Source organism: Cynoglossus semilaevis, chromosome 16 (genome assembly GCF_000523025.1).
Source record: "Cynoglossus semilaevis isolate Cse_v1.0 chromosome 16, Cse_v1.0, whole genome shotgun sequence".
In the NCBI taxonomy this organism is placed as follows: Eukaryota; Metazoa; Chordata; class Actinopteri; order Pleuronectiformes; family Cynoglossidae; genus Cynoglossus; species Cynoglossus semilaevis.
Window position 1 is genome coordinate 7,144,779 of NC_024322.1, and position 14,261 is coordinate 7,159,039.

The 14,261-nt window shown below is 39.8% G+C and overlaps 3 protein-coding genes across 8 annotated transcripts in view; 2 read left to right on the plus strand and 1 right to left on the minus strand.

The window, feature by feature from the left end:
• The window catches only part of arhgef49 (Rho guanine nucleotide exchange factor 49), a 38,675-nt gene extending 34,623 nt beyond the window's left edge, over positions 1 to 4,052 (plus strand). For all 3 annotated transcript variants that reach the window (XM_025063622.1, XM_008328346.3, XM_008328347.3), the window contains one exon: positions 1 to 4,052. In XM_025063622.1, the coding sequence (XP_024919390.1) occupies positions 1 to 835 (835 nt within the window). In that variant the 3' untranslated portion in view covers positions 836 to 4,052.
• tsn (translin) lies at positions 3,858 to 6,226 on the minus strand. Its single transcript, XM_008328349.3, has 6 exons — positions 6,011 to 6,226; positions 5,447 to 5,540; positions 5,251 to 5,347; positions 4,888 to 5,003; positions 4,727 to 4,806; positions 3,858 to 4,520 (listed from the first exon to the last, which is right to left on the minus strand). Exons 1-6 carry the CDS (start codon positions 6,074 to 6,076, stop codon positions 4,290 to 4,292), a joined length of 684 nt encoding a protein of 227 aa, XP_008326571.1. The 5' UTR covers positions 6,077 to 6,226; the 3' UTR covers positions 3,858 to 4,289.
• Positions 5,575 to 14,261, plus strand: part of fam124a (family with sequence similarity 124 member A) — a 24,638-nt gene continuing 15,951 nt past the window's right edge. For 3 of the 4 annotated variants that reach the window (XM_025063623.1, XM_025063626.1, XM_025063625.1), the window contains exons 1-3: positions 5,575 to 5,728; positions 7,221 to 7,323; positions 11,568 to 11,599. In XM_025063623.1, coding sequence (XP_024919391.1) covers positions 7,268 to 7,323; positions 11,568 to 11,599 — 88 coding nt within the window. In that variant the 5' untranslated portion in view covers positions 5,575 to 5,728; positions 7,221 to 7,267. Of the gene's footprint in view, positions 5,729 to 6,887; positions 7,139 to 7,220; positions 7,324 to 11,567; positions 11,600 to 14,261 lie in introns of those variants that run through there. The other variant, XM_025063624.1, reaches the window with a different exon arrangement.

Here is a 14,261-nt window from a genome sequence, read left to right on the forward strand (position 1 = left end):
AATCTTCCTAGATGTTTCCCAGAATGACAACACAGCGTTGCGTCGTATGAACCTCCGCTCCTTCCTCATGGCCCCCCTACAACGTGTGACCAAATACCCACTGTTATTGAGCCGGATCATCAAGGTCACTCCTGAATGTCACCCTGACTACGCTCGTCTCCGTGAGGCCAAGAGTCGAGTGGAGTCCCACCTGGAGCACATCAACATGAAGACCAAGCAGGAGGGCAACGGTGTCTCCTGGTCCCTGCGCTCCTTCCGCCGTGACAGTCGCAAGAATCGGGAGGTGATCAACATCGAGATGAGAGAGCTGTCGATGAAGACCGTGGGCTGGGCCAGAGAAAACACCCGCTTTGTGATGGAAGGGCCTCTCCAGTTGTCCCAACCAGCAGATGGTCAGTGGGTGAAGAAGGGAAGCAAGGCCCTGAAGTTCCAGAATGTCCAAAGTCTCCTGATGGTGAAGACACAGAGGCTGGGAGAAGCTTCAGGTCAGGGCACCGATGTTGGAGCAAGGTTAGATCAGAGTGAAGGTGGTGGAGAGAACATTAGAGATGGAGTCCTGATACTCATCAAGGACAAAAGCAGTGGAAAGTTCACAGTCCTGAGAGAACCCATCCGCCTGGGGAACTGCGTGGTGTCAGCGGATCCTGATTGCGAGGACACGTTTGAGGTGCTGGACATCAGACGGGAGTCATTTGTATTTCGTGCCTCAGACAAACCTCGCACTCAGCAGTGGTTCCACCAGATTAAGAGGTACGCTCGAGACCTGGGTGCCTGGAGGAAAAGACGCAACGCCTTGCCCAACATCATGATCAACACGAACCAGAACCGTTCCTGAGACCAATCCAGTCAACCTTCACCTTTGTTACACTGTACATAACCTGAATCCTGACTTTTCTGACCAACAACACTGATGGAACCTCTCAGCTCCTGCGATGGTCAGAAGAAGAATTACAGCACTTTTTTTTCTAAGAAGCTTCAAGTGCATCCCACTGTCATTTAAAGCCCTCAGATCCTTGGACGACCAAAACCCCCTGGGCTGAGCTGGTCAGCCTTGATTGTAAAGACTGTTTGCCCTTGGGTTAAAAAAAAAAGAGCCGTGTTTTCACTTAATGAAGTGTGTCTGTTGAACCAGAGACATGACTGAACTTGACTGACTGTAAGACGAAAATAATTGTTATGTCCTTTTTATACAAAACAGCACAGAGAGGGAAATGTTAGTGTCAGTGTGTAGTGGTGCAGTTGTGGTTCACGGCGTTTTCACAGTCATTTTCATAGAACGTTTATAAGAAATGTCCACAGTCGTTTGTAGTGAAGTTGTTGAACCAAACCTGGAGTGACTTTTTTGTCTGAGAAGTAACGTCTTGTGTATAGAAATATATGGGAAATGTTTCTCCCTTGAAGATATGGGACAAGGTTAATGACCCACTTTTAATTGGCATAGGTGTGAATTTAAGTGTGAAAAGTTGTTTGTCTCTATATGTAGCCCTGAGACAAACTTCATGGACTTCTATTCATAAGTTGTTACTTCTTTAACAATCATGATTTTCCCTTTACCACAACAGAGCCCTGCCCATTTCTTATAAACAATCTATTATTGTTTCCGTTTGTTGTCCAGCTCTCTCTCCTCCAGCTGCTGCCCTCTACTGTGTGGGGGTGGCAGAGTAACTCTCACTGCCAGAGACGCAGAAGCCACACTGAGCAGATGTCCTGTATTACTGTGGTTTAATAATGAAAACTCACATTAACAGCAATAATATCTGCCAGTTTTGAAGCAAGTAGCTTTTGTGTTGTATATTTAAACTCTCAGTCCTCAGTTTTAATTTATATGTCCAGAATGGGCCCTCTACAGTATGTGATAGATTTTACTCAAGTCTAAAATATACTTTCCAGTTTTGGAGGAGGGTTTTGCACCATTAAAACATCCCCTCCTCGTCCTAGCACTGAGAACTATTTGTTAAAGCAGCTGGGCTAAGGTCTGTTTGATCTGCTTTGTGTCCACACGATATCAGTCACACACCACTATTTTTGTCACTGTTTTAAGTGCAGAATTGTTACATACATTTGACTTCAAGGACAAGTATATATTTAGTTTTGTTTTTTTAAAATATATTTATGCTCATTATAAAGGTGTCCAGTTCAGCCAAATCATTTAACCCAGAGTTGTTCATTTCAAACATATAACAGAGTAATAGCTTTACCCAGGTATGTCCAAATGTTGGCTCAGAGGCTTATTTGGTGCAGTGTTTATGTGGATAATGACTTCTTAACTGGAATTTATGTTTTGTGTAGTTAATATTTACACTAAACTTAGTTATTCCCCCTTTTTTTGCCAACTTTAACCTGTTTGCTTCATGCTTTTGCTGGCCTTTAACATGTTTCTTGGCAGATGCTAATCATTTCTGCCCCATTTTCAGCTCAGTTTTGAAGCAAGTCTTTCATGTTGTAAACCTAAGATGTAACATTTGGTATTAATTTTAAAATGACTAACAGAGACTGACATGTTTAATAGAAACAGTATTACAGGAAGCAGTTCACTTTGGACACCTAGCTAAAAAGTGTTTTAATTGTCAAAACTTGTGAGCTTGTCAATTACTTTATCGAGTACTGATTTGAAAAAACAGTTGACACCTCGGTTATAGCATTTTGGGTTAAAAGGCAAACAAGTCACAGTCCTCTTGTCGTAACATCGTTTTATTTTGTAACTTCGGCAATGAGCTGTTGTGCGTTAGTTTCTGATGTGACTGAAACGTGTAACACAAACTAGACTGCCCTCTGCTGGCACATGATGGCGAAGAACGAGAAAGTCGATATGAAGATGACTCCGAGAGTCCTCAGTTTCTGTCCCGTTCTCTCTATTATTGAAGTGTTTTTACTTCTTCTCTTGGTGTGTTTATTTATGACAGCTTTATTTTTGGTTTAAAGCACTTTATTGTGATTCATAGTAATACAACATTTTCGCAGTAATGCAGCAGCTGGGAAAATACAGTTTTGTTTTTCCAAACAGCGGAGTCAAATGAAGCTTCATCAAACCAAACCGTGTGTAGAACCATTTCTTTGTGTGGCGACGGCAGCACAGGAAGTAGCAATTCACTGTTTTAAAGGTAACAGAGTCGACACTGGTTATTGTTTTAATAACGACTGAATTACACACTGTTACAGATTTTGCTCTTTCGCATTTGAAAGGCACAATGTATTATTTCCCTCGGTGAATTCTATTAAAAGATTTTCAACATTGTCGTGCATAACGTTTTTTTTTTAATGATAGACATTGTTAAACAGTATAAGTTGACATTTCTAAATATTTCTGTTTTGTTTTTTAGACATTGGTCGTGACGTGATTTATTTCCTGTCCAGGGTGATGCTAAACACATTCGAAGAAACTGTGGTTTGGACACGTCCACATTTTGTTTCCCTCACAAGGTAATGTAAAAAATAATTTTAATGAAAGTGTGTTTGTGATAATTATTGTTATGAAATATGCAGTCGTTTTTAAGCATTTAAATAACTTCAGTTTATTCCCAAAGGTCTTGGCAGCTCAGTGTCAGACTTTTTGGGAAAAACTGAGCTAAAAGAAGACATATGCACACTACTGACTATACAGAGAAACAATACATGAGGCAGGGCAGAGTCAACATTTCTGCAAATACAAGCTGTACAACATAAAACTACCGCAATGTAGCTTTAATTTTTAAAAGGAAACTTCTTGGACAACAAACAACCCACAAGACCCTGAAAAATACTCTAATGACTAATTAATAACAGACTAACCAATAACAGAGTAGCTCAGCATCAACTAATGACTGACTTAGACTTATCTGGAAAACAGAGCAAAACAAACAAACAAAAAAAAAATCATATTTTCTTTTTATTAATTTTATTTGAAAATCAACTCCAAGTCTCTGCACAGCAGTATTGACCTTCTGTTTTGTCCTGTGGAACGAATCAAACTCCTTTAGTACAATTCAACAAAAGGAAATAGACTGTTGCAAAATAAGCAGCAGCTGGAAAATCACAGGGGAAAATAACAGTTGCATCAGATGAAGCTGAAATGACACATTTTCCAAAAATCCACCAAACCTCCATTTTCAAACCTCTGAATGATGCGTTTGATCTCAAACCTTTTCTTCCTCAAAGACTTCAGTTCTTTTAAACCACCTCACATGCAGACATTTGCACAAACACTCACACAGCTCATCTTCATCCCCCAGTCAAACCTCAGTCAGGTTCCTGGGTCTCCACATCCTGGGTGGGTTAAGGTCCCTCTCCGTCTCCCACAGCTGCTTCCACGTCTACTTGCTCCCTACAGACTCCGCCTCCTTGGCCAGGCCTCTGATGGACAGGTCATAAACCACCTCCTCGATTTTCTTCACGTCGTACTTCAGACCATCGTATCGCTTTCGCAGAGAGTCATTCTTGAGGTTGAGTAGGCGGAAGCCCGAATCCAGCTCGTTGATGAAGTTGGAGATGCGGAGTGGGCGGTCGTAGTCTCCAGCGGTGACACTGTTGACGGCCAGTCGTGACTGCAAGTACAAAGTCAGAGCTACTATATACTTGCAGAAGTTAAATAACTGATATCAGTAAAAACACAGGTAGAAATTAATATAGAATTAAGCTCAGATTAGATCTGACTGTGGGCTAGAGACCAGTCAGGTTTGGGCCACTGTGGGTTTGTTCTGGTCTGTTTTGGGGATTTGAAGCTTGAAAAAAAAATCAACACTTTACGCACCAGTTCACTGGCCATGATCAGGACTCCTGCCAGGTAATCTTCTATATCCATGTGAAAGCCTTTCTCTCGCACCACCTCAACTGAACAGAGACAGAACAGGCAGAGTCGGTTCACATTCCTTAGTAGCAGGTAGAACCAAAATCACACTAACTTCTACCTACTGCCCAGAATCTTAGCCACATCCTCCCGCGTCACCAGAGCTTCAGTCTCCAGGTAAACCACAAAGGCAGCTAAGAAAACAAGACGCTGCAGGACAAACCGCCAGTGTTCATGAAACCTTAGGTGAGATAAGAGAGATTAGAGAAAAGGCAGATAAAAACACTTTTATCCACAAAGCACCTAGGCCCACTCTACTGGAACTGACAACAGGAATAAAAAACGGATTCATCAGACCAGGCTTTAAAAGTGGAGAAATGAAAAACTAAATGTAAAAAAATATATATGTTCAAGAGGATGAAAGAAAAAAAAAACGAGTCACAGATTTTACTGAGAAGCTGTGAAGATTAACTAGGTTTCTGACAGACCTGTAATACTGCTCTGAGGGGAATTTGGTTTTTAGGTCAGCGATCTGTGCCCTGACCTTGCAGAACAGATCACGTGATCGTACACATTTACTGGGAACTAAGGAGAGAGAGAGAGAAAATGTGGGAAATTAGTCAAATGAGAGAGAAATTAAGAGGGAATTTCACAAGAAACCTTTCACACTGCTCAAACCCTTACTTTCTTTGAAGCCTGATGGTTGGTGGACGCTCTGGAGCACAGTCAGGATTTCTCTGGCCGTCTGCTCCAGCGTTTGAACCACTTTACGGATATCCTGTAAAAGAAAAAAAAAGTTGTTTCTCACAGTTCGCCTGAGTGGCGCTGTAGGGATGGTTGAAAAGACATTAAGGTGCCCACTAATTGGTTCAGGTGTGGCGAACAAGAAGTCTTTGGTTTTCGAACGGCATATTTTTGAGTCGTTAGTTCGACCTTTGCGTTTTTGGTTGATAACATTATTAACCGGTAAGCACATCCACACTAATTATTACACAATTATCGTTTAACGTAACTCAAGCAACAACATTACGCAGAAAGCCGCGGGTGCATAACTAAGCAAATGTACGTCAACAAACAGTGACAACTAAAGAGTAAATATATAATTTTAACAATATTTAGATGAGTTGCATACTGTGATCTATTTTTTAAATTTAGTGCTCGACCAAATTTAGTGCTGTTTTGTTTTCGCGATTCGGGTTGTGGTTAGCAATTAGCCTGAGCTCTCTGATATTACTCTATCATTTATACCTCTCTGATTTCTTGGTCCACGTCCAGAAAGCCCTGGATGTAACCGAACATCTCTGTGACGGACATTTCTCTTCAGTCAAATTAATGAAAACACTGATGATCTTTGAAAACTGTGCACCGCTGTTGGATCACAAAACAATCAACGTGCAGTAGACTGATGATGTCGCTGTTGCCGTCGCATAATAATGACGTCACTGACACGGCGTTCTGAATTCTGTCATAGAATCTCAGAAATAATATACAGAGATATGTATATATACGGGTTTTCATAGTATTTGTATTTTCAAAACAAAAAATATAATTATTCTAAAAACAAAGGGCTGAATGTCAACATTTTGTTGTACAGTCATACAGTCACAACTGTTTTATTTCAATTCTTAATTCATATTTTATGAAATGAAAAATCTAAATTTTAAGATTAGATTTAAATTTTAAACATAGTTTTCTGATACTTAAGTCAGAATACATTTTGTATCAGAATTATGAGACATGTCTTTCAAAATTGATCTAAAAATCTAAATCTGCTGTATATATAGTCAGAATTCTAAATAACTAAATTAGCATGAATTGTGGAACTTAAATAGTACTGCTAGTTAGTAAATGTAAAAATGTATATTTTTTTAGAGGGAAAGTAGAAATATTATTTTGCCCTTAGACCGAATTATGATAGAATCATATATGATAAAGACGAAGATCAAACATAGGTCCACGTAGTCCTCAAACGTGAACGCTTTCATTTCTGAACAGGAAAACAGTGTTTGACCTTTTATTTTTTCCTCTACGTGTTGCAGTACCAGCAGTTGGCCTCTTGGTAGAGCCAAAGAACTCTACATCATCTTCAGGAACTCAAATACGGAACTATCTCAATTTCACATAGAAAGGCAAATGTTTTCGTTTAGACATTTCTTATTTTGAATGGTAATTGTTGTGTAAATTAATGATCCAAGGAAAAGGGTCAGAAATAAACTAAAAAAAAAAAACTTTTTGTAATGGTCTGATTTCCCACGACTCGTAAAGGCATCACCTCACAACGCACAGGAACAACAGTGCAGAGTCAGAGTCTCCTGTTGCTCAAACTAGCTCTTCAGTGAAGAGTCTTCAATCAGCGCAGTCTCTGTAGGACACAGGGTAATTCTGTGCTCAGCACGACACCCTGAAAGCACGCAGTTTTTATCCGTTGCATCAGGGTTTTTTTATTCTTTATTTTTAGCATGCTGAGACCATGCAGCTGAGTTCTGCCGAGTAAGAAGAACAGAGATGGAGAAAACATCAGCAGAAGATGACTGCGTGGATTCAGGAGCAGAGACCGGAGGGTGAGTTGAACAGTCAAGTATTTTTTAGATGTTTATTGTAGTGAAAGCTACACTACTATTGTTAATAATTCAGCTAACGTTTGTTTACTTTGGCTAAAATTAGTCCTTTCTGTGGTGCATTTAGGATGTTAGTGGTGTTGTTATTTTTGGCACTTTGGTGATCTTTTTTGAACGTTTGCTATTTGTAGGCTCAACTGAAGTTGTGATTAAATTATAACATTTCATATTGTTAACTACTTAAGTTTCTTTTTTTTGTTTTTTGTTTTTTTGGAAAACCTTACAATATTCTGGGGGTAAATATTTAGCTTTATCTTTTAAATACTTGGCTATTTTGACTTTGTTTCAGCTTTAGGTATTTGATATCACATATCATTAGTGAGTTTAACTAAATCATAATCTACAGTAATTAACATGGCCTTGATTGATTGATTGATAACACAGGATTTAACTGCAGGCAGTGCAGACTAACATCATGTTCATGTGTCTGATACATTGACACTGTTTAGTGTAATAAATTGTTGTGTTGTTTACTTTGTTCACATTTCTGACACTGTCCTGTTGTAAACACACTGCTATTGATGTGGTTTCATATGTGTGTGTTGTGACCCTGAACCACTTGTAAGACAGCAGAGATGAAACGTGTTGACATCATACAGTATATATAGTTGTTTACAGAGAAAGTTCAACCGATTGCTCATGTATAATTTTAGATCATGGGTTAAGAGTCTGTAATCTTCTTCTTCAAATTGTCTTCGGTGGTGATAGTCTGTAGTGAAAGTCTTCTCTGGTGACATTGACCTCTGTATTGAAAACATTGATGTTTTGAAATACAATTATGTTGATTAATTATGGTGAATCTATCTTACTTTTCATTCACTTTACACCAAAATGACCAACAGCGACTGTTACCCTGCCCATGCACTCAACTCTCCAAATGTCATTACTTTGTACCAGCACCAAACACTGCCAAATGGAACCTTGGAACACTGGCAGCTTTTAGATGGCAGATATTATCCTAGCAGTTAAGTGAGAACAAAGTGCTAAAGCAGACATAATACTGGATTTACAGTAACTATATACAGGTTGGTCTATATCTTCAGGATCTAGGTTTGGCAGTTGTTCTTTTAAGCCTTGGTTTTAATAGCTCCCTGTCCTTGCTGGCCAAGAAAAACTATTTCAGAGCAGCAGTCACACACGGAGAACCTTCAACTCCTGTTCACCTCCGCTCTGTTCGAGCAGTGGAGCGAATCAAACACTGAACCTTTTTTTTTTTGGTTGTGGCAACGTAGACCTACAGTATAGTGTCACATGGAGTTCAGCTTTGGTCACCTCTGACCTCTGACATCACTGCTGTAGCTAACATCAGTAAGGTCTATGTGTGTGGCTGTCATTGGCTCAGGCAGCCAAGATAATTTACTGTTGACACGGGCTGTGTGAAATCAGCCAATACTTTGATGAAAAACTGCCTGTCCAGGAACCACAACCTTAGACAAAAAACCACACAGACCACACAACAGACTTTCCTCTGGTGTCACAGCCAGAAAATGTAAATAAAAATGAACATATTTTCTGTGGGTCTGTGGGTCTGAGGCAAAGGAAGCACTGGTCACCAGTGATGCTGCCCTCTGTCTGTATTTTCTTGTTTTTCATTTATTGCACAAGTGTCTGGGATGGATTGTTTATCCATTAGGGGGCAGTAATGCAACTGAAGGCATGCAGTAGCAGGTTGGTGGTTTAGCAGTAGAAGCCTGACTTTGGGTGAGAATATTACAAGTAATAAATATCCATAGGAAATATGAATGTAAATAATACAATAGAGAAGAAATATAAATGTTTCCAAATGGTGGTTCATGTTTCGGGACATGAACACGGTGTCATTGAAGTGCTTTTGTCAGACTATTAGAGTTGTACATTGTTTTCATTCGTACCATCTACACAGCTGGCAGAGATTGACCACTGGTTTAGACATGTTTGTCATGTCACAGTAACTGTATAAAGTCAATCGCTCCTGCTGAGACCATTCAGTTGATTTTGACTGCTCTTTGCTGATCTGTGTCAGCAAATGTTTTGAACGTGAGCTGCTGCTGCCTGTTCTCACTGCACTCTGCCTTTATTTTCTTTGGTTGGAGATGAAACAACTGGCTGTGTGGCCCAGAGAGGAGAAGGATAAGTGAGATGCTAACCAGAAATGCTAATGGACTGCTGCCAAACACACACACACACACACACACACACACACAACCAAGAGATTTATCCCAACTGACAAGGGAGTAAACACACTAACTTCAACTCCACTCCAAAGACTCATAACTCTATAAAGCACGTTTGTCTTTTTTTCACACACTGACACATTTTCTAAATATGACCATGCTCAGGAGATAATTAGCATAAATAGAAGATAGAGACTTGAGTAAAGTGTGGTGGAATCCTCCACACAGAAAGACCACTGGTGAGACCAGTGACGGAAAAACACTGTATTTCAAACGTCCATTTCTCTTCAGACAAACACAGTGTTCCCAGTGATTCCTTAAATATTCTGCGTTTACATCAGGAATACCTGCCAATGGCAACATATCTTTTTCTCTTTTTTTTGCTTTTTACTTGGCTCTGCTCTCATCTGTCTCCTCTCACATTGTTGTCACCCTCCAGCCTCATCCATCTCCCTCCACTGCCTTTAACTGAGACTGAGAACCTCCTGCTGCAGGAAACGCACTCAGGACTCTGTTTCCCACCGTCATGCAGCTACAGAGGCATTATTAGTTTAGAGACAGAGTCACAGCAAGAAACCTGTATGTGTGTGTGTGCATGTGTGTGTGTGTGTGTCAGCCAACTCCTGTGGGACTAACAGTCTCAGATTGTGCTCTCTGTGAGCTGAGGTTTCACAGATGCTCTCAGGGAGTTTGAGTGGATGGACGTTCTTTGCATCAATCAGTCTCATTGTATGTGGACACACGTGTCTCTTACGTGCAGCGTGGAGGAAGATCAGATTAGCTGAAATCTAATTCTGGGTCTGTCCCTTTTCAAAGATGTGAGCTTTGGACTGGAGCGTTTTAAATGAGAATTGATGTCCTACTGCGTGTGTGTGTGTGTGTCTGTTCCCAGGAAGAGATGAAATTAGATATTTCACTTTAAGAAAAATGTTGAGATTCAGCTTAAAACAAAAACACTCATTTCTGTGGTGGAGCTCTAACATAAATTTCAGATAAAAGAAAGTCTCAGCCTTTGACATCAAGTAGGATTGTTTATAACGTAGACTTTTTTTGTGATGTTCTTTTCCTCCTGGCTGTTTTCGCCAGTGCCGTAGGAAAAGCATGTAATTTAACATAAACCCACAACCATTGGGTGCATTTCTTTGATGTATGCATTTAATGTTTTTTCACTGTATTTGAATTAGTAGTACAAGGTACAGGAAGTACCTGCCTTCATTTTCTTTTTAAAAACAAAGACCTGCCTTCATTTTCTTTTTAAAAACATTAGTAGGTGGTGTTAAAATACATACTTGTAATACATACAAGATGCAGTTTGGTATTGTTTTATGTATAGAACATAAAATATGAATATTTATCATATATTGAGAGATAGTAGATCTCTCATTATTTGATTCTTGGCTCAGACTCGTACTGAGTTCACAAACATCATGTTATTGTGTTTGGACATGTTGGGAAACTCCTGGGAAATATTTTGAGAGTGGAATTTTTTTTTCTCAACCCTTGTTTTTCACTTATGTCATTTCATTATTAAAACAATTCTGCTGGTGCACTGGAACAAGGAGGGCATCGTATGTGGTTCAGATAAGAATCAACCAATGACTTTTGTGCCTGTGGTTTATTTTATTACCATGCAGCTGTGGAGAAAGAAAAATCACTATGAAGCACAGCTGTCAAACACATGTCAAGAAGTGGACAAGTGCTCAGTCCACTGATGGAGGGTGTAACAAGTGGTGGTACATGAGTGTCTGTCCCTGCGTCATGTCCTCAGGGAAATGTCTGCATACGTTTTCCTGACCTTTGAAGTTGACCTCTGTCTCAGTGTTTATCCCCGTGTCATCACATTATCTGAAACTGGAACGTGCCGTGCTGGAAATGTCGATCCTGTTTCATCATGTAATAAAACTCTTGTCTCTCTCTCCCTCTCTCCCTCTCTCCCTTTCTCCCTCTCTCCCACACACTGAAACAGTCCTCCCCTCTTGACACTGTCCACTCTCACTCCACCTTGTCGTCTTTCACCTCTGTCTTCTTCTGCAGGTCTGATTACAGTCCGCTGTCGACCACGAGCAGTAAGTAAACTATCACACACACTGACACACAAACACAGGCTGCAGCCCAGGACTTATCTCCGTCACACACACACACACACACACACACTGAAACATAAAAGACAACAGGAGTGTGTTTTATGTCAAATGTGTTTTATGTCAGGATGTTTTTTGTCCAACAACGAGATGCTTTTATTTTTGTGTATTTTTCTAACTCCTCAGAGAAGTTGTCTTCAATCACACAAACGAACAGTTGTTGTTCTTGAAGTTACAAATAATTGAAAGAGTTTTTGCAAATCCTGTGAGACACAGGTATCAAACACAATGTCCAAAATGGACAAAAAAACATTTTCTAAATAAGTTAAGCGTTGGCTCGCACCTTTATGTTAGCCCGAAGTTTACAGCACTTTATGGGTTCGGATTAGTTTTAGCTCCAAATACGCTCTTGATAGAACAAAACCAGGTAATAAATTGGTCTAAAATAGCTAGACATTGCTGACATCAGTGTCAAAAGAAGCTAGAAATACTTTATATTTTAACATCAAATCTAATGGTAAAAAAAAATAAGCCAAAAATTTTTTTTTTAAATATTTACTTTCAGCAAAAGTCATAAAATCAGAGTAAGGTTACGATTTATAAGTTCATTTCCTTCAGTGTAACTGACAACGCTTCATTTTCCTGTGTGTGTGTAGTGTGTGTGTGTATGTGTGTGTATGTGTGTGGGTGTGAGAGGGTGTATGTGTGTGGGTGTGAGAGGGTGTCCTGCCTGATAATGAAGAAGTGTTCTTCCTGAAGCTGTGACCTCTTTCCAGCCGGGTTGCCAGCTCTTTCACAGTTGGAAGATGATTTCCCATATTAGCCCATTAATCTGGTCTGCAGGAAACAACATTATCCTGACTGCACCACACCCGCAGAACAGGAAGCATAGGGGCCACATGGTCACACGCACAAACTCACACACACACACACACACACACACACACACACCCACGTGTGTATGCATGATTTAGTATTTTCCACTGTTTTCTGCTGTATCAGACCTGACGGTGTGTGTCACCACTGAAGGTCAGGAATGAAACAAAACATGTACTGGCCATGTTTTTGGGTAATTTGCAGATTTTTTGCCATTTCTGAGTGAACATCAACGTAGTTTTTAACTCACTGGCAAATATTTTTTAAATATTTCGAGGTTAACTTGGGTCATCTTTTTGCCTTTGAACAACCTTCAGCAATTTGGGACTATTTTTTTATTGATATTTCACTTTCTTTCCTAGTTTAGATTTTCTCCGTTGTAACATTTTGTAATTTGTTCAGTTTAACTAGAATTATTAACATAGTTTTGCCAGTTACAGAGGATATTTCTTGCCATAAAATAAATGTGGCTCTGTGGTTTTATTAGAAATGCTTTTGAGTGTGTAAGAATTTTTTTTTTTATGTAGCACATTCTAGTATTGTCCATTGTCAAATCTTGAAAATAGCCCAGACCTAAGGTCTGTTTAAATATTTGGATGACCTTTGGAATCTGCTCCTAAAAAACTCTTCTTGAGCTTCTTGATCTTTTTCTGCTGCAGCATCTGTAGTTTCTACTGTAGAGGAAAAATTTGGACTCCAAATACCTGAGACTGAGAGTATGTCAAGCCTTCATCTGTCCTCTGGGATCTTGTCGTGACTCAGTTACTGTTTCCAGGTTTCACTAGAATTCAGACTGATACCAGTTCTGAATCCAGTGTCAAACCAGACAGACAGGAAGTGAAGAGAGGCATCAGTTTATTTTTTCAATAATGATAAAAACACAAACTACTGCAGTGACAGATTTGTCGAGGATGTGAGGGAACAACATTTTTTTGTGTGTGTGTTTGTTTACGCACCTGAGTACACTAACATATAAAAAAATTCTACAACTTCTGTGACTGTGGATAAACAGGGACTTGAACCCTGAACCCTCGGACTCAACGTCTAATGCTGTACACTTTAGCACAGTAGTACCAGATGACGTAATCTAGTGTTGGGCAGCTACAAGACCAATGTTGTAAAGGTTCAGTAGATTGTTGGTTCCAAGACTGAGAGCCTGGAGTGGTGAGACGTTAATACAGCAGCAGTAAAGTCTTCGTTCTCATCCTCTCTCCATGATCTTCTGCAGCTGGTGCTTTAGCAGCGTCGTGGAATTTCAACAGGGAGTTAATAGGTTTTTTAATTCAAGCAGCTTGAATTGAGCCTCAGACTGAACACTTCATCACAACCTCACTCTCTGTGGCTCACAGCAGATGAGTGACTGCTCAGTCAGGGAGAGTCACCGAGTGCTTTATGTCATCATGGGTTTCCATCTGTGTGTGTGTGTGTGTGAAAGAGAGAGAGAGGCACAGAGGGGGTGGAGAGTGTGTGTGAGTAATTAATGGTGTTTGGAGCAGAGGGAGGAGTTTTCTCAGCGGCCACACACACCACACACATGAAAACAGGTTTTTTTTTACATTATTATATATAATGAGAGCTGATGGGAGGTCCTAAGGTCAGATAATGTCGGTTTGTTTTAGTTTCCCAGCTTCACAGTCTTCAGTCCAAATACTTTATTCTTTTATAAACACTTGGATAAAAAATCCACCACTAGAAATGAGGCCTTTTAAGTTTTTATTATTATCACAAAGTTAGGAATGTTCTATTAAAGTGAGTGAGGTGAGTGCACTGA